This window comes from Nannobrachium achirus, assembly GCF_963921795.1.
Source record: "Nannobrachium achirus genome assembly, chromosome: 17".
Lineage (NCBI taxonomy): Eukaryota > Metazoa > Chordata > Actinopteri > Myctophiformes > Myctophidae > Nannobrachium > Nannobrachium achirus.
The window spans coordinates 60,762,290-60,784,856 of NC_137824.1; the positions used below are offsets into that span (position 1 = coordinate 60,762,290).

Below are 22,567 nucleotides of genomic sequence, written 5' to 3' on the forward strand. Positions count from 1 at the left end.
TTGGTCATTAAGGTCCAAAGAATGAGAGGCCTGCTGTGCCGGAAACATCGCGAAAAAAAGTTATGGCCATTTGTATATTCACTGTCCCCTTGACTCCACTACATAGGAAAAGAAAAATATTTAAAAAAAAAAAAAAACATCTGCTTTAAGGGGTCAAACTGGGGTGTTTTTATGATTCTGAATCCATTGCAAGCATTTGTTTTGCACAAAAGTGATGAGTCATCATTGTGATGACTGTGAAAAGTGATGACAGTTTTGTAGCGCTGTTTTTTAGCCCAAGGAATGTGTTTCGTGCAAAACACAAGTAGTGGAGTCAATGGGACAGTGAATATAAAAATGTCCATGACCTTTTTTCGCGATGTTTCCAGCAGAGCAGGCCTCTCATTCTGTGTACCTTAATGACCAAACTAATAGATAAAACAGAAATAAAAAGTACGGCAAAACATCACAGGTTCAACCCTATTCCTTGAGCTTTTGGGGAACATTAGTGGTTTATTGCGACCGTCCGTCGGTCGGTCGGTCGGTCACACGTCACACGTCACACCTTTGCCCTGCTCATATCGCCGCATCAGTATGACATCACACTGCTGACATCAGTATGACATCACACTGTACACAAATGACCCTTATATAAGACCGGCATTATCTACCGACAGATTAGTAACAATATGTCAAAATCGTCTAGGAGGGATGGTGTGAGTCATGCTGGCAGTGATGACCTGCCTCGGACCCTGCTTGCATCTAATCTGTCGGTAGATAATGCCGGTCTTATATAAGGGTCATTTGTGTACGGTGTGATGTCATACTGATGTCAGCAGCTATGTCTCTATATATGGAGTTATATGTTGTTCGTGTCCAAATATGGGGCTTGTGAGGTCAGACTTAGTGAGATTCGTCGGTTATCTCCATATATGGAGGGATGTGTTGGTTATCTCCATATCTGGAGATTCAACCTTCAACGATTTTGACATCTTGTTACTAATCTGTCGGTAGATAATGCCGGTCTTATATAAGGGTCATTTGTGTACGGTGTGATGTCATACTGATGTCAGCAGTGTGATGTCATACTGATGTCAGCAGCTATGTCTCTATATATGGAGTTATATGTTGTTCGTGTCCAAATATGGGGCTTGTGAGGTCAGACTTAGTGAGATTCGTTGGTTATCTCCATATATGGAGGGATGTGTTGGTTATCTCCATATCTGGAGATTCAACCTTCAACGATTGATGTAAATGTTCACATAGAGCGTAATAATTGGTAAAACAAACTTTTGGCCTATTTGTGGAGATAAGCGACCAACGGTCGCTTATCTCCCGATTAGGGAGTCTTACTGGTACACATACTGTACATATATACATATAGACAAACTAGAACACAACAAACACTCCATAGCAGAGCTGAGCCAGGAAAAGGAGAGGCTGGAACAAGAGCTCATAGTGATTTATACATACAGTATATTATCTACGCACATCTTTCCTAAATCTTTCCTTAACGGTTGTCATACTGTACATGCATAATACTGTGTGTGTGTGTGTGTGTGTGTGTGTGTGTGTGTGTGTGTGTGTGTGTGTGTGTGTGTGTGTGTGTGTGTGTGTGTGTGTGTGTGTGTGTGTGTGTGTGTGTGTGTGTGTGTGTGAGAGAGAGAGAGAGAGAGAGAGAGAGAGAGAGAGAGAGAGAGAGAGAGAGAGAGAGAGAGAGAGAGAGAGAGAGAGAGAGAGAGAGAGAGAGAGAGAGAGAGAGAGAGAGAGAGAGAGAGAGAGAGAGAGAGAGAGAGAGAGAGTGAGAATGTAATGCATGTTGTAAAGTGCTTTTTAGATAAAGTTGCTACAGTATATAAATAAATGATTGCACCATTTATTTGATTGCATTTGTACCCTGTGAGTTAAACTGACACTCATTTTAACTCGGCTCACGGTTTATTCTCCAACTACATAACGTTATTTCACGGCTTGTTATCAAACTATCATGTTATCAGGGCGTCCCCATGGTACATATTAACCCCCAGGGGTCCTTGAGGAGGGTTCCAAATGGACCCTTTACAGGTCTGTAACAGAGTTACTGAGTTGCTGTTTGGTTGCATTGGTGCTCTCATAGTCATGTTGGTCCTTTTGAAATGAGAACCGTTTCAGAACGATGTGATTGTTGTTGGATTTAAAGTGGTTTTGTGTTAATAAACAGAACCGTGTTGAATCACTGAAGAATCTCCCAACGGAATTATTTTATCATTATTTTAAATGTCGATTTATTCTTTGTTCTAGTGTTTGTTTTGTGTGTGCGTGTGCATGCAAGGGTATGTGTGTGTGTGTGTGTGTGTGTTTCCATGCAGTGCATTGACCTCAGTGTCTGGTGTGCATGGCAGATTGCAGACAGTTTGGTTAACAATGTTCAGAAGAAAAAAACTGAGCTTAAAGCCTCAATCTGTGAAACTGGTTGTCTGAGTGCAGAACATCAAGAACACTTAATGATATACTCATTAACACACTTATTATAAATAATATATTATTGTAATAATAATAAACACAATGTTTCACTCATGAGGTTGTATTTGGCTTGGCTCCAACAGTCTTCCTGCTGAATGGGTGTGCATTAATGAGTGAAACCACCCAGCTGAACTACTAGATCTGATCTGTCACTCACTCCTCCTCAGCACAGGTTGAGTCAGAAGGAAGACAGTGGACTCATTTCTGAACACAGGTAAGCTCTCTGAATGACATGACACATGCTTTCAATATATCATTATAAACATTACGCTAATCGCTGTTCTATAGGAGAGGAAGGGAGAGAGGGAGGGAGAGAGAGAGAGAGAGAGTGTGTGTGTGTGTGCGTGTGTGTGTGTGTGTGTGTGTGTGGACATGGTTCTAACATGGTTCACATGGCGTTAGAAGGTTTACATAGGAAGGGGGCGTGTCTGAAAATATGAATCATGTAAAACGTTGGGGTAAACACAAAGCCCTGAGTAGACATTAAAATATTAAAATGACCCCAGAAGTGTTTTTTAAGTGAAATATCCCTTCAAGTGTTTGATTACAACTTCGTAACAAGACTGACAGGGCTGTATATTGATTGTCTTAAGTAGCAGCTCTTATGCCTTAACTTAAAGGCCTGTCCATACTGTCTCCGACCACCAAACCTTTCGTCGGAGAGTTCAGACTTTCCGACGTGCAGTTTTCTGAACTCTAATCCAGGGTAATGCTTTTCAGAAGATGCGAGTGACAGCATTTTGTAGTTGAACCGGACCTTTCCGGACTAAAAGTTTCGGTGGTCAGAGGCAGTATGGACACATTGGACAGTCCTTTAAGTTAAGGCATAAGAGCTGGTACTTTAAGACAATCAAAATAGATGCCTCTTGCAGCGTAGCTTGTCATTCTGTTGTTGCATAATGCATGATGGAATGATAGGAATGAAGATAACACATCCTACCAGGGGCGACACACCACATTCTGGGCCCTGGATACAAGGATTCACTTCGGATTCCACTACTCACCAGTTAAGAGTGGGGTGGCTCAGAGTAGATGACAGAGTACAGCAACTTGCAATGGGCCTGGTGTACAAGATACACTACACCACTATGATACCCAAGTACCTGTCAAAATACTTTATAAACATTAAGGATGTCCATAATTACAACACCAGAGGCAGCGCCACAGATCACTTCCAACCCAGAGTCAAAACCAACAAAGGGTCAAACTCGTTTTTCTCCTATACCACCAAAATGTGGAAAGCCTTACCGAAGGCCATAAAGGAGTGTGGATCACTAGCATCCTTTAAAATTGCCCTGAACAAAACACTTACAGGCAGCAGCCGTTCGCAACTGGTAAAACAATGAACCTAGCCCAACCCTCCCCTCCCCTGCCCCTTCTTTGTATATACTGTTTGTTTAGACTTACTGTTTTGTTTTTTGTTTTTCTTTACATATCTACTGCATAGTACTGTGTTCTATTTGTCTGTCATTCAATGTTATATGAGATACTTCAATGCTTTCCAGTGGAAATAAGCTTAGTCTTTTCATGGATCTCCTTTTAGTAGACCTTGTACCAGTGAACTGTACCGTCATGAAACTGTACCTTTTCCTATGCAAACTTCTAATAAAGTCTTCAATCAATCAATCGGGCCCCCCATGAATGTTAACTATTGAAAAATAGCAGATATGCAAGCTCACAGCGCGGCACCGTCGCAGAGTGCCACTCTGTGAGCTTGTAGATCTGCTATTTTAGAAAAATTGTGAAAATGTGTGCAAGAAACCTATGTTTCGAGTCTGAAGGAAAACCTCTGAGGTGGCTCCTGGAGAAATGTGGCTACAGGTACCATGTTCTAAGCTTCAAGTGGGACATCTCAGAGATAACAGAGCTGATGGACAAAGTAGAAGACATGGTGATGAGGAACAGAGGACACTTTGGACCTTCCAGACAGAGGAGCCTGTTAGAGAGGCTGAAAGGACAGAGAACATTAACAGAAGCAGAGTGGGGGAGGAGAGAGGAGGAATGGAGGAGGAGAGAGGAGGACATGGTAGACAGGATGTTGAGGTTTGTGGTGACGGAGCCAGAAGAACCAACCCTGCCAGTCGTCAGGAGGTGTGAGAGCATGGATGGCCGGCCTCGTCCAAGCAGTGAGTATCAATATAGTTGTTACGACCCCTAGCGTCTAGGGTAGGGAGTGCAACATGATAAGTATCAATATAGTTGTTACGACCTGATGCAACATGATAAGGAGGAAAACAGCTTTTCAAAAAGACAAATTTATTTTATTAGTGGCCAAGCCACGCAGTGGCAAAGGCCACTCATTGATATTTATTGTACTTTCTCTTCTTCATTACTATTATTTCACCACTTTTTCTCTAGTAATAATAATAATAATCAGCATATTGTTGTGTGCTGTCTTGTGTTGCAGTGAGTGGAGGCACATCGTCTGAAATAGGAAGTTCATACCGCTGGTCGCCTGCCAAGGTTTCTGATTGGCTGCTGAAGAGACACCGTGGACCAATAGCGCACTCTTTAGGATATGGCACCTTGACTGCAGTTCCCAGCCACACAGACGATGGGATGAGTGAGAGAGATGAAGATGTTTCATAGATTACACTTCAGTTTGACATCATCACTAACACATTTAAAATGTTTCATTAAAAGGGAAATATTTGCACCTCCATATGTGTGTTGGTGGAGATGCATAGGATGAATACAGAGCCTATACAATAAGATAAAAGATAAAGTCAATGCTTCGCCAATCTGTCAACTCAGAAGACTCTTAGTGGAAAAAGAACATTAGTTCTCAAATGTTTCCATGCCAAGGACCCCCAAAATGAAGTGCATGGCACAAAGTGACGCACTGTGAGCTTGTTGTACATCTGTTATTTTTTGAAAAAAAAAAAAAAAAAACACACATGCTGGGGACCCCTCGAGTGGTTACATTTATTACCACTGGTGAAAACCATAGTAATCTGGCTACACAAGACTATATAAACTACAAAGTACTGTTTTGACTGTCTTATGATGATATTTAAATGTCTGTCATTTAATGTTGTATGACTATGAGTTGTAAAAATGGACCCGAATTTAAACACGCCCAACTGCTTTCTTGTGGTGTTTATCCTTCACTGACCTTGTATCAGTGAACTGTATAACTGTCCTGTACCCTTTCCTTGTGCAAACTTCTAATACATTATTCAATCAACCAATCAATCAATCCGTTTCCGTTTTCCGATTAAACCGGATCCGGATGTAACCCGGCACTGGAAGCAAATCGACCCTGTGTTTATCTATCCTCCATCTAGCTTGAGGCGAGTGAACATTTTGAACTAAAATGTTTGCTTTTAGGGGTCCTTGGAACAGAATATTTTGAGGTGGGGGTCTGCGGCCAAATACATATAATTTTGGTGGTCCTTTATTGACATGACAAAGTTTGAGAACCACTATACAGTGGCAACATCCTTTTTTTTCAAAAAAAAAAAAAAAAAACTGTTAGGATTTGAGAATTGGCCCATATCAGCAGTTCTCAAACTTTGTCATCCTTGTCATTGTGTTCCAGGGGGTAGGCAGGGGCCCCCAGAAACAAATATTCGAGTTACAAATCTTCACTTTTAAAAAGATACATTCAAGGATCAACAAACTACTAAACCAGTAAGACTCCCTAAATCGGGAGATAAGCGACCGTCAGGTCGCATGTAAAAATCGGCCCGATGGTGGCGCTAAATGTGACAGATCCATGTTGATGACATGACTCTAGACATAAGCATACTGTGTACCGATTTGCGTGATTTTAGGGCAAAATTTGTAGGAGCAGTGTCCAAAAATGTGTTTAGCAATCGGCCTCATGGTGGCGCTAGAAGAGGGCCGTGAGGGGTGGAGGTTGTGGTTTGGCAGCCAAGGACTCTGTGTGCAAAGTTTGGCATGGATCGGGGCAACGGTGGCAGAGATATGAGAAGGGCAAAAGTGTGCCGTGTGACTGACAAACTGACAGACTGACTGACAGCCGGTGGAGGTTTTGATAGTAACAATAAACCTTGAAATAAAGTATCCAATCAATCAACTCAAAACGTTTCCGTATCCGCTCTGAGGCATACCGGATACGGATGTACCCCGGCACTGGAAGCGAATGGACCCCCGGTGTCCCACCCATAGAGGGTCCCCCCGGTGCTTTTTGGTTTGACAGCTTGACAGTTTGACCCGGAGGAGAAGCAGCGGCCATCTTGCTGTGTATGTGTGTGTGTGTGTGTGTGTGTGTGTGTGTGTGCGTGCGTGCGTGCGTGTGTGTGTGAGGGCTCTCTGGTTCTCTGCTCCACGTGAGAGCACAGCACCGACACACCGCAGCGCTCCTAGCCGGAGCAGAGGAGGCCCAGCCCCGCCAGGCGCCATGCCGTCTGTCGCCCTGCCGCCCAAGGAGAACGCTCTGTTCAAGAGGATCCTGGTACGATGTTAGCACCCAGGCTAATGCTACACCCACACTCTGGTTGTTGTTGTTGGTGGTGGTGGTGGTAGCGTTAGCTTAGCTACTAGCTACGCCAGCCACACCGACATTGTTGTCCTATAGAAATGTGTGACTCCCCGGTGGACGTTCCGCCGCGTTTGACGGCAGGGGCAACCCATTTCGATGGGTCGCCGATTCCGACGTGGCGCGCCGTTAGCATGTATCGCTAACACACCCGGTCTATGAAGTTGAGCCGCCGTTTTAAACTGCCTAGACTTTTATCATGAAGTGATTAATGTGTTTAAAAGTAACGGGATGGTCACATAATACAAGTAGTGTAAGGTTACAAAGTCCTCGTTACTTGTGTGGTTGTTTTATTAGTGTGAACCGGCAGTTAGTGGTCAAAACACAACACAACAAAACAAAACAGTGTCTCTCATCGTCCATGCAGTCATTTGATGTGAAGATGCACTCATGTCATCATGATGATGTTAGTGTGTTTAAACACATCTGACATCACTGTGGCCCCCAGGGGCCTCAGTGTGTTTAAACCAGGGGTCTTCAACGATTTCAGGCCAAGGACCCCTTTGGTGCTAGTTGAGAGAGAGATGAAGCAGGGACCCCCACAACCTGTTCATAGATTCCATAATACTGTAGTTTCATTGTTTGACAGCACGATCATCAGTTTTGGATTTCTGACTGTGCATGTACTTGCACGCACACCACACCCACACACTTTGGCTGTCAAAGCTCCTGTCGTGATTCTTCTGTGTCAGGAGCAGGGACCCCTTAGCTGAGAGAGAGAGATGAAGCAGGGACCCCTTAGCTGAGAGAGATGAAGCAGGGACCCCTTAGCTGAGAGAGAGATGAAGCAGGGACCCCTTAGCTGAGAGAGATGAAGCAGGGACCCCTTAGCTGAGAGAGAGATGAAGCAGGGACCCCTTAGCTGAGAGAGAGATGAAGCAGGGACCCCTTAGCTGAGAGAGAGATGAAGCAGGGACCCCTTAGCTGAGAGAGAGATGAAGCAGTGACCCCTTAGCTGAGAGAGAGATGAAGCAGGGACCCCTTAGCTGAGAGAGAGATGAAGCAGGGACACACAAACTTTTTCATAGACTTGTTAGAACAGATGTATCATCGGTGTTGTGTAAATTCATGTTTTAGTTTATTTACACATGATAATATCTATTAATATGTTAGTAATAGCTTAGTAAACGTTGGCTTTGGCTCTGTACTTGGCCTGCTCTTTTTCGTCTCTACACAAAATGTACAAACTGAGCATGAAAGCTGTGCGACGTGTTGTGATCTTGTAGATCTACTATTCTTAGCGATTGTTGCGTCCAGAATAGAGATGCTAGGGTTCAGCAAGTGGTTATTAATGTATAAAAACGCACCATACAAACATTTGCCAGCCCCCCTATAGTAACACTGACCCCTCTATAGTAACACTGAGGACCCCCTAGGGGTCCCAGCCCCCTCTATAGTAACACTGAGGACCCCCTAGGGGTCCCAGCCCCCCTATAGTAACACTGAGGACCCCCTGTTGAAGACCATGGTATTGTGTGAGCAACATGTTTCCATTATCCAGATGTTTGTTTCCATAGTTGGCATCCAGATGTGAAACGTGCACACGTCATGTATACTATTCTTATATGTCAATCATTCCAAAAGTCATACGATTGTAAGTTATTGCTCTCCACAAAAGAGGAACGGCGAGGCGGGGGAGTGGGGTTGATCTACTTGAAGTTATGTATGAAAGATAGACACGCGTTAGACTGACTGTGCTGATGTATGCATTGCACATCCCCCAATATAGCAGTTGTTTTTGAGCGGTGGTCACACCGTCTCCATAGCGTGGCCGTGTGTGTAGGTATGTATGTTTGTTTGTATGTGGGTGGGTCTGTATGTAGCCTCAAGCCTGTGGTGTAGTACCTTTTAAGACCACCCATGTTAACTCATTAAAAGCCAACCCCGCGATGTCGCGGGAAAAGTAATAGAGTATCTATAGTGCCATCCACGCGATGTCGCGGGAAAAGTAATATATTACTGTAACGGCGAGTAAAAATACCTAGTACAATGGCCGACGCTCCGGAGACGAAATCCGCGCTGATTTGTCATCATCACGGCTCCACGAACACACAATAGTCATCCCATAACATTGAGGTGGACGGCCGATCTCATCTTTAATGTCCATTATCTCAAAACTACACTTTAGAAGCTAGGATGGAGGCAGATGCTCGCTTATTTTACACAGTTATAAAAGCTCCCGGTCGGCCATTACACAACTCCACGTGGACACTGGACACGCATCGGTTCCGGCGCACGATCCGATGACGTCAGACCGGAAGTACTTCCGGTCTAGACTTCTGGCCTTCAAAATAAGACAGCGGCCGTTAATGGGGCCGGGAGGGGGCACTCTGGACCCCCTAATCCGTTAATGTCCTGGGCTCAGAATGAGTTAAGGGAGGGGCGCTGTTTTCAGGCCAGGCCAGGCACACACACACACGCACGCACACACACACACACACACAGGGGGGGGGGGGTAAACCACCGCTCAGTTCACACGGGTGTGATTTTTTATTAAGTTGTATTTACCTTGATGCAAGACATTAGTGTATTTATGTATATCCCACACCAAGCTAGAATGACATTGTTTTCCTAAACCGTACATAGACTATAGAATAGATTGAACTACAGTCAATTGTGCGGAGAAAAGTTAAAGGTATTTAATGAATGTGTGTCGTTGTGTTTGCAGAGATGTTACGAACACAAGCAATACAGAAATGGACTGAAGTTCTGCAAACAGATCCTCTCCAACCCAAAGTTTGCAGAACACGGAGGTAAGAAATGTACTCTGTGTGTCTATGGGTGGATTCTATAAGACATGTACTCTGTGTGTCTATGGGTGGATTCTATAAGAGATGTAAATAAATAATGGAGCACTCTTAAAGTTTAAGAGTATGTGATGAATAATGGACTGCTCTTTATAGTGTGTACAGTATGATGAAGAGCTTCTCTTGTCTCTGTGTTTACGTAACAGCTGTGCAAGGAAGGAACACAAGTGTTACTGCGTATGCTGGATAAAATGTATGTGAAATGATGATGGTGTGAATAGTGAATACCAGTCAAAAATGTACCACACCATCAGAAGGGAGAGTTAGGGTTTCTCAAAGTGGTCGCTGTGATGCCAGTCCAGGGGTGTCTCAGAATCATTTGATTTGAATGTTTGCATTGTGAGCTTGTAGATCAGCTATTTGTTAACGGTGTAATTCAGTGTAATCTATACCACACGCTGCAAGAAAAAGACTCAGAACATCATTAAAGATAGCAGCCCATTCCCTGTTCTCACTCCTCCCATCCAAAAAACGTTACCAGAGCATCAAATCGCACTCCACTCGTTTCAGTAATAGTTTGTTTGCCCAGGCAGTCAGGTTGCTCAACGAAGGGATGAAAGTGAAACATAGGGCATACATGGGCACTGTACACATTTTTAAACTGTACACTGTTACACTGTGTGGTATTGTTGTTGTTGGGACTTGTCTTGTGTGGCCTGCATGGCCACACTCCTGTCGGTCACTGTGACCATGTCTTTGTGTAACTAGAAAAATATTGTTCCTTCGAAACAATTGTGGGCTCGCTTCAAGCCAGAAAACAATGGCTATAAAAGTACAAAACGTCAAGATCGCAGGCAGTGCTCTCTTTGACGTTACTGACGTCAAAGATTGGTCCATTTTGTTCCAAAAATGTGTTGTGCAAAAGTTGACCCGCTGGTGGCGCTATAACAGGCCAATGTGAGAAGGGTGATATCTGTTCCTTGACCTATTGGGAATGTGCTTGCAAGATTTCACGCACATTGCAGGCTGTGTTCATGATTTGAGGTGTTTTTGGCTTTGGCCACTTTATCGCTGCTTGCAGCTATATTCATTATTATTATTATTTTGTGTGTGTGCACTTCATAGGCATATTAGATAAAGGTCCTTAGATTGTGTGTAGAATGTTTCATGCAAATTGCAAAAAAAAAATCCTAACGGGTTTAAGCGTTTCACAAACTGCTCAAAATGATATAGCGCCCCCCTTTGGCCAATTGGGGTAAGATTGGTTTTAGTGATATTTGGACTAACACTCTACATCTTTGCCAAATGCCATGAACATGTTACTTTGCATGTATGATTTAGAGGCAGAAGAATAATTTGCATAAAACTGCAATATTCATTGAATTTATTTAAAAAAGCATGTTTCAATTTTAAAGAAATCCGATCTGACAGATCTTTAGATATCGGTCCAAAGTTCACAAAAAAAAAGTTTTGTGCACGTGGAGCGAAAATTCCAGAATAAAAGCGGGTTTACGCGTTTTACAAACTGCTCAATATGGCGGAAAATCGAAGGGCGGAGCTTACTTAACAACGACACAGATGTCTTCCGCTCGAGTCAAAGCACGCGTGTAACAAGTTGCATGTCTTCAAACAAAACGAGTCATGACTTATGCCCGTTTGAAGTTTGAATTTTCAAACGCTTCGTATAGCGCCCCCCTTTGGCCGATTGGAATAAAATTGGTTTCAGTGATACTTTGACTAACCCTCCACATCTTTGCCAAATGCCATGAACGTGTAACTTTGCATGTATGATTTAGAGGCCAAAGAATAATTTGCATAAAACCGCAATATTGATTAAATTATTAAAAAATTATATTTCACTTTAAAAAAAATCTGGTTGATCAATCTGACCGTATTGGTCCAAAGTTCATGTGAAAAAAGTTTCGTGCACTTGACGCGAAAATCCCAGGAGGAGATAGATTTTTACTGTTTTTCATATAATTCCGAATTGTGGGAGACCTAAAGGTCAGAGGTCAAAAGTTAGAGGGTAAAAGTTGTTCGGCATGAGGAGACGCATAAGTGTATACAGGTTTCATGGCTTTACCTCAAACACAGCATGAGCTATACCTGTTCAAAGTTCGCACTTTCGAAGGCTGCCAACAGCGCCACCATTTGGCCGATTGCTGTATAAAATAATAGCACACGTCGCCACTGTAGGCTGAACACATTGATGTTTTTATTTTCATTTTCTCACTAAGTATGTAGGAGTAGAAAGGTGCCAAAGTATTGAGGAGAACTTACTAGATAAATAAACTAGAAAATGTGCAATTTGGGAAATTGCGAGTGTGGTTGCCTGCCCTGCCGCCCCCCTATGGGTCGAACTGGAAATGCTTTTGGGGATTTGTTGAATATCCCACCCGCGACTTGTGGTTAAAATTTGGTGTTGACTGGATGTTTCGTTTGTGATTTATGGCTATTTTTGGCGAAACTGGCCCCTCTCGCTAACTTCGTAAGCCTGTTACGGACGAACGGTATGGACTATGGAAATATCGCTTGAGTATGTTTATCGCATGGGTCCAGAGATCATGTGTACCGGTTTTTGTGTCCTTTGGAGAAAATATGTAGGAAAAGGAGCAAAAAGTGTGTTTTGAAGAAAATTCAAAATGGCGGAAAATCTATCCTGACGCAAATGGGCGTGGCCTATATGGGGAGATGCGTCATGACCCAAGGAATCCAGGGAAAAAAATAATTTTAATTTTCCGACCTACGGTTCAAGAGTTATAGGCCGAAACGTAAAGTGGGCTGTTATAGCGCCACCATGAGGCTGACTGACAATATTATTTTTTATTTATTCCTTGAACTGATTATGCATCTCCTCTCCAAGTTTTGAAACTGTAGCCTCTATGGTTTGCGAGAAAAAAAATAATTGAATGTGAGTTTTTGCTATTCCCATTATAAGTCAATGGGGAAAATTAATTCACTAATAAATTAATATCAATTAAACGATACAACCTTTCTCTTAGCAAAATAATAGCACACGATTCCCGATGAAGCCGGTCGATTTGACATATGGCGCGAGTGTGTGGCGCAAAAACTGTGGGAGGAGTAGGGCGTCAAAATAAAGTTTATCTACCGGAAAAATAAAGTTTCCCTAGGACTATAGTGTGTTGCCCTGTAAGGGCAACCACACTAATAATGACAATATCTAAAGTGTGCTCGCCTTATAGGCGAGCCCACAATAAGGCTGAGATGCTCCTGGCACAAGCATTTCATTGTATCTGTACCTGTATGGATATATATCTGTACTTATATACTTATGTACTGTATATGTATCTGTACCTGTATGGATATGTGTGACAATAAACCTGAACCTGAACCATAACCTGAATCCAGGGGTACCGTGGAGGAAAACGTCACAGTGTTATTATTTGACCCGAGTCAAAAGAGTTTGAAACCTCCTGCTGAAGAGCAGTGGTTCTCAGAGTGTGTTCCAGGGACCCTCAGCATGGGCCCTCAAATGAACCCTTACAGGTCCATTTGGTTCCATTTGTACTCTCAGAGTTATGGTGGGGTCTTTGAAATTAAAAGCTTAAAACCACTGATCATGTAAATAGCAAGAGAAACCTAACCAACATGTCAACACATTGGGCTTGTCAGGTTAATAGTTTGCTATGTAAACGGGTAACTAGACAAGCAGGTACAAGTGGAATAAGGGTCCATTTGGTTCCATTTGCACACTGTCAAAGTTTAGGGGAGACCTTCAAATGAGAACCACTGCTAAAGATGTTCTTTGCTCTGGCATGCAGTACCACCTGTCAGCCAGTAGGTGTCCTACCAAACCACAGGATATAACTATGTCTCAACTGAAGAGTGGGGATAATGAATAGATGTATGGTTCATTAATTTGTCATTTCTATGTTTAAACATGAAAACAAAAGTCATGCCCAGGACCTACAGTGTACAGTAAGAGTCAAATAAAATCAATACTGTAAAAACATACTCTAGTCTACCATACAGATTGGTGACATTTTATTCAGACCAGAGCTTTAACAATAACATACTTACTATCTAGTATCTTTACATAAAGGCAGTAAGTAAACATGTAAAGAATTAATACGTATTGTTGGGGGATGAGGGAAGGAGCTTGAAACAAGGTCCGCTACAAACTCCATAACAAATGTATTGATTACCTGGTATCAATAAGCTTTGGGCTTAACCAGCTGTTATGGAGCATAGCAGCCCATGACGTCATGTTTAAACAATCAAGACAAGAGGCGACCAAGACATTATTACCGTACTATTCATACTATAAAGCCATTTAACACTTATTGCACACTAACGAATGATTGTTTTAATGATATTTAACGATAATATTTGTTACTTTTGTCAATTTTAGTCTTCATAGATGCTGGTCAGCCACAAACTCAGTCACAACAACTGGCCAATAAAAAGAGATGCCAGTTCTGTTCAGAATCTGTAGTCTCACATCTTTCCACAAAATTTTAGAAAACAATCAACAGTGGGCTTGATAAAAGCCTGGATCAACAAGCAGGATCGTTTTTATTGATAATGACACCTCATATTTTCAGACTGCATTGAGATGGAGAGAGACAGTTGAATTTCAACACACATAGAATCGCCTGTGAAACAAAGAACATGTTTGTTTAAACTTTAGGAAGATATACACTCCTAGCATTAGAGCTGTTATCAAATCTATTCAGTTCTTTTGTCATCAAATGTCCATAATACTTCATCAGGGTTACCATGAAGAGAGCAAGATGAAATGTCCATAATACTTCATCAGGGTTACCATGAAGAGAGCAAGATGAAATGTCCATAATACTTTATCTGGGTTAGTTACCATGAAGAGAGCAAGATGAAATGTCCACAATACTTTATCTGGGTTAGTTTACCATACAGAGAATAATATGGTGTCTGAGAGCAAGATAGAAATGGATCGTTATAAATGAACAGTCAGGATGAAATGTCATGTTGTTGTAATCTGAAACATTTACAATGCACTTCAAATCACCAACATCCTCCTCTTTCTCCTCCCTCAATCCCTTCTCCTTTATTCTGTCTGTCTGTCTGTCTGTCTGTCTGTCTGTCTGTCTGTCTGTCTGTCCATGTCTCTGTCTGTCTGTCCACCAGAGACTCTGTCCATGAAGGGTTTAACCCTTAACTGCCTAGGTAAGAAGGAGGAGGCATATGAGCTGGTGAGACGAGGTCTGAGGAACGACCTGAAGAGTCACGTCTGTATCCTTAAACACCTACTGTTACCTTTATCACCTACTGTTACCTACTACAATTTACACTTTACAGTTGAATCCAGAGTGACATACAGTAAGCAAGCTATACCTCATTACATCAACATCAATACATCAAATGCATAGTAATCTAAGAAGAACATACAGTAGGTAGACCAAATACATGTTCAGTTAAAAAGAAACATTATAAGAACCAGTGGAGGGAGCAGAGAAGGGGGGAAACGTGAACTGAAGACCAGTCGTGCTGCACGAACACACACTGGTTCATTGAATGGTAGCCTGGTAGCTTAGCTTTGTGTCTTTGAAGCGTTAAGCTCCCTGACCAGCGCCCCCTCCAGGCTGGCATGTGTACGGTCTGCTGCAGCGCTCGGATAAGAAGTACGACGAGGCCATCAAGTGTTACCGTAACGCTCTGAAGTGGGACAAGGACAACCTGCAGATCCTCAGAGACCTGAGCCTCCTGCAGGTCCAGATGAGAGATCTGGAGGGTTATAGGGTAATATACACTATAATATACACTATACATATACACTATAATATACACTATACATATACACTATAATATACACTATACATATACACTATAATATACACTATACATATACACTATAATATACACTATAATATACACTATACATACTGAGACCTGAGCTTACTGCAGGTCCAGATGAGAGACCTGGAGGGTTATAGGGTAAATATATACCCTTTATCTATACATACAGAGACCTGAGCCTACTGCAGGTCCAGATGAGAGACCTGGAGGGTTATAGGGTAAATATATACCCTTTATCTATACATACAGAGACCTGAGCCTACTGCAGGTCCAGATGAGGGACCTGGAGGGTTATAGGGTAATATACATACTGTACATATACATATACATACAGAGACCTGAGCTTACTGCAGGTCCAGATGAGAGACCTGGAGGGTTATAGGGTAATATACACTATAATATACACTATACACACAGAGACCTGAGTCTACTGCAGGTCCAGATGAGAGACCTGGAGGGTTATAGGGTAATTATATACCCTTTATCTATACATACAGAGACCTGAGCCTACTGCAGGTCCAGATGAGAGACCTGGAGGGATATAGGGTAATTATATAACCTTTATCTATACATACAGAGACCTGAGTCTACTGCAGGTCCAGATGAGAGACCTGGAGGGTTATAGGGTAATATACACTATAACATACACTATACACACAGAGACCTGAGCCTACTGCAGGTCCAGATGAGAGACCTGGAGGGTTATAGGGTAATTATATACCCTTTATCTATACATACAGAGACCTGAGTCTACTGCAGGTCCAGATGAGAGATCTGGAGGGATATAGGGTAATATACATATACACACAGAGACCTGAGCCTACTGCAGGTCCAGATGAGGGACCTGGAGGGTTATAGGGTAATATACACTATACATATACACTATAATATACACTATAATATACACTATACATACTGAGAGACCTGAGCCTACTGCAGGTCCAGATGAGAGACCTGGAGGGATACAGGGTAATTATATACACTATACATATACATATACATTATATACATATACATATACATTATATACATATACATATACATTATACCGGTATACATATACACACAGAGACCTGAGTCTACTGCAGGTCCAGATGAGGGACTTGGAGGGGTATAGGGTAATTATATACACTATACATATAAATATTAAGGCTGGGACTTTAACTGATTAATTGCGATTAATTAATTACAGAAAATTAACGCGATTAAAAAAATTTCGCATTTTAATCGCACTTAGTTTTTGCACCACAGCACCTTCAGTTTCGGGCATACCGATCATAGCGATGCACCAACCAAGAAGAGACAACAAACGCAAAGGGAGAAGTAGCCGATCAGAGCGCTTTGCTTGGCCCAGTGGATGCGAAATTTAGATTTAAAAAACTCACTCGTTGATTCATTCGTACAACAAAATGTGTTTTACTTGAAAAAAATGCTTCTCAGGTCAAATATCGATGTGCGATTCAAATTTGATTAATTGCGATTAATTAATCACAGAGCCTGTAATTAATTAGATTAAATCTTTTAATCGCATCCCAGCCCTAATAAATATACATATAGATAATATACATATACATATACATATAGATAATATACATATACATATACATTCCTCCTTACATTCCTCTTAGAGCCGCATCCCACTTCCAAGCCCATACACGCCCATTTCGCCTCCACTTCAACTCATAGCTAGAGCAGATGTCGGTAGAGTGTAGGGAATAAAACCACCCATAACTCTATCATTGGCCCCCCGTTGCCATGGTGACCGCCGTCCATTGGCTCGTATTCCCAGCTATGGGACCGGCGGATCCAATTTCAACCGAGGGGGGCGTAGCCAGAACACACACACAAACACACACACACACACACACACACACACACACACACACACACAAAAATAGCTAATAGTTAGCTCACAACTTTCCACTTTTCTCTTTCACCTCAATCGCAGTAACATCCGTATACACCACGTCATCGCATCACCAATACGTTTTATTTATTATTATCATTTTTTTTTCTCAAAACATTTTTTTCTCAAACATTTTTTTTTCTCAAATTTTTTTTCTCTAAAATTTTTTTTTTGAGAAAAATTTTTTTTCTCAATTTTTTTTTCCTCAAATTCTTTTTTTCTCAAAATATATATATATTTTTTTCTCAAAAACGTTTTTTTTTCTCAAATTTTTTTTTTCTCAAAAAAACTTTTTTTCTCAAAAATTTTTTTTTCTCTAAATTTTTTTTTGGGAGAAAAAAATGTTTTTCTCAAAAAAACCATGAGATCGTGGCCACCCTGTACCTCAGGGATTTGTTTTCGACGAATATTTACTCCTATAGACGCAACGCGACAACCTAGAGGGGAGGCCGGTGTAGCCGGTCGACCTTCTAGTACATATACATATACATTATATACATATACATATACATTATATACATATACATATACATTATATACATATACAATACATACAGAGACCGGAGTCTACTGCAGGTCCAGATGAGGGACCTGGAGGGATACCGGGTAATTATATACATAAATATACATATACAATATACATATACATACATATATACATAAATATACATATACATATACATTTACATTTACATTTACATATACATACATATACATATACATATACATACATATATACATAAATATACATATACATATACATATACATATACATATACATACACATACAGAGACCTGAGCTTACTGCAGGTCCAGATGAGGGACCTGGAGGGGTACAGGGTAATTATACTGTATACATATACATAGTACATACATATACAGTATAAAAGGCAATTTTTTGATAATCTATCAAATCTGTCAAATTGATTGCACCCCTAAATATGACACTTGTGTGCTCTCTCTCTCTTTCTCCTTCTCTCTTTTTCTCCTTCTCTCTCTCTCTCTCTCTCTCCCCCCCCCCCTCCAGGAGACCAGGTACCAGCTGTTACAGCTGCGTCCGGCGCAGCGCGCCTCGTGGATCGGCTACGCGGTGGCCTACCACCTGCTGGAGGACTTTGAGATGGCAGCCAAGATCGTAGAAGAGTTCCGCAAAACACAACAGGTACCACGAAGTCTACCCCTCCAACTCCACTACATACTATTACACTCTCTGACTGGAGACCACATGAATCTATTGTAGGTGGAACTCGTTCTGTACGTATTTATCATCAATGAAGAGTCTAGAGCAGTGTTTCTCAACCACTGTGCCTGGGGACCTTTGGTGTGCCCCTGAGAAGGGTCAAGTGTGCCCCTTAAACTTGTGAAAACAGCAGATCTACAAGCACACAACGCCTCGCGGTGCGAACACTGGACTAGAGGGCAGAGAGAAAGAGAAAGTAGCATTAGTGTAGTGTGACTATAAGGGACATTTAGTCAGTAGTTCTAACACTTGTCTCCCTTCACTGAGCAAAGCCCAGTCCATTCCAATGCAACGCTATGATGCAACCAAACTGGTGTAGGTGACTGCATGACACCTCATGTTTATGACACGTTGCTGTGAAACATGTTCTTTTATTGATAATAAAACCCTGATCAAAAGGATAAAAACATTTCTGGATCAAGCTTGAGTATTAATCTAACTGGGGGGTCTGGAGCCTAGTGTTGGGGTGCAGGAGGATCAGGCGAAGGCACAGCCTGTTGTATCCTTTTAGTCCTGATGCCAGACTAGGAGAGCTGCATCACAGAAGTCCAGTTAGAAACTACAGACTGTGTTGTGACTCTGTGGTCTGGACTGTTTAAATGAAGACCAACTTCACCAGAGGAAGCTTGTATTGACATCGATGCTGATATAAACCTATTAATATTATTAGACACATTCAGCTCACTGTGTGTGTGTGTGTGTGTGTGTGTGTGTGTGTGTGTGTGTGTGTGTGTGTGTGTGTGTGTGTGTGTGTGTGTGTGTGTGTGCGCGTGCGTGCGTGCATTTGTATGTATTTCCAGACAAGGTGGATTATGAGTACAGTGAACTGCTGCTCTATCAGAACCATACAGTCATATATATATTTATATATATGTGGTGTATAATAGTGATATACTGTATATTTATATATTAACAGACGTCACTCTCCAGACAAGGTGGATTATGAGTACAGTGAACTGCTGCTCTATCAGAACCATACAGTCATATATATTTATATATATATATATATATATATATATATATATATATAATAGTGATATATATGTATGTTTATATTAACAGACGTCTCCAGACAAGGTGGATTATGAGTAACAGTGAACTGCTGCTCTATCAGAACCATACAGTCATATATATTTATATATATATATATATATAATAGTGATATATATGTATGTTTATATTAACAGACGTCTCCAGACAAGGTGGATTATGAGTAACAGTGAACTGCTGCTCTATCAGAACCATACAGTTATATATATTTATATATATGTGTATAATAGTGATATATATATGTTTATATTAACAGACGTCTCCAGACAAGGTGGATTATGAGTACAGTGAACTGCTGCTCTATCAGAACCATACAGTCATATATATTTATATATATATGTTTATATATATATATATATATATATATATGTTTATATATATTAACAGACGTCTCCAGACAAGGTGGATTATGAGTACAGTGAACTGCTGCTCTATCAGAACCGGGTGCTGCGGGAGGCTGGTCTCCACAAGGAGGCGCTAGAGCACCTCAACACCTACCAGAAACAGATCTGTGACAAGATGGCCGTGGAGGAGACAAGAGGTCAGAGGACCACGCACAAAACGCGTGAATCAAAACAGCATCACGGATCCAACAATGGAACAAGGGGGGAGCGCTTGTTTTGGGTGGAGATGGCGGAGGCGCGCCGGTGTTATATTATAAACACAATCTGATCTAGCAAACATGACATAGGCTATTTATTATAATCACTAATTCACTATGAAGTGTCTTTAATTATAATTAAAGTAAACATAGTCAAATAACAAACAAGGACAAATTGTTCTGCCCACAACCTTATCAAACCAAAATGCCTAAACTACTGTAAATGTAGATCTATTATAACTATGATAATGGTTCTTAACTTCTTGTAGGTCCCAAGTATTAAGTATAATAGTTGACCTTATAAATATAGAATGTTTATGATTATTTCTTGTGTTAGGCCAATATGTTGAATCATCGCATGTAGGCCTATTATATTACTATACACCAGTGAGCTCTCTGCACCTCCGCACGGTCCAGGCGAACACAACGGAGCGCTCCCTACCTCTGGTTCAGCCAATCACAAGCTTCCATTGTCGGATCCGGGATGCTGTTTTGATACACGCCACACACACACACACACACACACACACACACACACACACACACACACACACACACACACACACACATACACACACTACATGTCTGGTTCTAAGTACTTTAAACCTGTGGTTTTCAAAGTGGGGTCCTTCAGGGGGTCCCCAGCTATATTAGTATAAAAAATACTTTATATACATTATAAAGTCAACACCGATTGAAGATTGTTGGATAAGAGCTAGCTCCTTTCAGAACCACTCGCGCCACAGCTATGCCGCTCCGAGATGTGGTTCCTGCTCACAGCATGCCCAAATAAGGTTTCTCCAGGGTAGTTCACCAGGTTATCAACCGCTCTTACAGTCACCAAGCGTTGGATCCAAAAAGCAATGGTCCTATACCCGTCTCTTGCATCTCTATTTTTTTAGCGGCGGGGGATTTGTTGAAACAATACTTTAAAAACGCTCACTTTGTCCCAGTCTGTGTTTTTTGTCAGCCTGTTGCCATTTCTCGCGGGGAAATCTCGCAACACGCTCCCATTTCTCGCTTTAGATTAATGGCGAGTCACGTGGTTGCTTCCGTAACATTTCACTGGGAAAACACAGACCGGGCTGACAAAGTGAGCGTGTAAGTATTGTTTCAACAAATCACTTGGATTACCCCCGCCGCTAAAAAAGTAGAGATGCAAGAGGCGGGTATAGGACCATTTCTTTTTGGATACAACGCTTGGTGACGCTAAGAACGGTTGATAACCTGGTGAACTACCCCTGAGAAACCACATCTCGGAGCGGCATAGCCGCGGAGCGAGTGGTTCCGAAAGGAGCTAGATAAGAGCACAGTCCTACCTATAAGCTTTGCTGTTTGAGCTCATAGATTGGCAGGTTTTGAAATGTGTGTGTGTGTGTGTGTGTGTGTGTGTGTGTGTGTGTGTGTGTGTGTGTGTGTGTGTGTGTGTGTGTGTGTGTGTGTGTGTGTGTGTGTGTGTGTGTGTGTGTGTGTGTGTGTGTGTGTGTGTGTGCATCCCAGGTGAGCTGCTGCTGAACCTAGATCGGCCAGAGGAGGCGCTAGAGGTGTACAGGAGACTGCAGGAGAGAAACCCTGAGAACTGGTTGTATTACCAGGGTCTGGAGAGAGCACTTAACCCTGGTAACTATTAACTACTGTTAACTAGTATAACTAGTATAACTAACTGGTTGTATTACCAGGGTCTGGAGAGAGCACTGAACCCTGGTAACTATTATTAACTACTGTTAACTAGTATAACTAGTATAACTAACTGGTTGTATTACCAGGGTCTGGAGAGAGCACTTAACCCTGGTAACTATTAACTACTGTTAACTAGTATAACTAGTATAACTAACTGGTTGTATTACCAGGGTCTGGAGAGGGCACTTAACCCTGGTAACTATTAACTACTGTTAACTAGTATAACTAGTATAACTAACTGGTTGTATTACCAGGGTCTGGAGAGAGCACTGAACCCTGGTAACTATTATTAACTACTGTTAACTAGTATAACTAACTGGTTGTATTACCAGGGTCTGGAGAGGGCCTTGAACCCTGGTAACTATTAACTACTGTTAACTAGTATAACTAGTATAACTAACAGGTTGTATTACCAGGGTCTGGAGAGAGCCTTGAGCCCTGGTAACTACTGTTCTATTTAATACTGTACATACATTACTATTCATAACTATTAACTTTATATATAACTATAAGGGTCTGGAGAGAGCTTTGAAACCTGGTAACTATATTGTATTCCAGT

At 41.6% G+C, this 22,567-nt stretch overlaps 1 protein-coding gene across 2 annotated transcripts in view; it reads left to right on the forward strand.

Moving 5' to 3' along the window:
* The first annotated feature begins 6,763 nt into the window (after positions 1–6,763).
* Positions 6,764–22,567, forward strand: part of LOC308301656 (N-alpha-acetyltransferase 15, NatA auxiliary subunit-like) — a 46,590-nt gene continuing 30,786 nt past the window's right edge. Inside the window, exons 1-7 of one of the 2 annotated variants that reach the window (XM_080745719.1) lie at positions 6,764–6,901; positions 9,654–9,738; positions 14,863–14,967; positions 15,317–15,474; positions 18,465–18,599; positions 20,115–20,268; positions 21,829–21,948. In XM_080745719.1, coding sequence (XP_080601845.1) covers positions 6,848–6,901; positions 9,654–9,738; positions 14,863–14,967; positions 15,317–15,474; positions 18,465–18,599; positions 20,115–20,268; positions 21,829–21,948 — 811 coding nt within the window. In that variant the 5' untranslated portion in view covers positions 6,764–6,847. Of the gene's footprint in view, positions 6,902–9,653; positions 9,739–14,862; positions 14,968–15,316; positions 15,475–16,194; positions 16,241–18,464; positions 18,600–20,114; positions 20,269–21,828; positions 21,949–22,567 lie in introns of those variants that run through there. The other variant, XM_080745720.1, reaches the window with a different exon arrangement.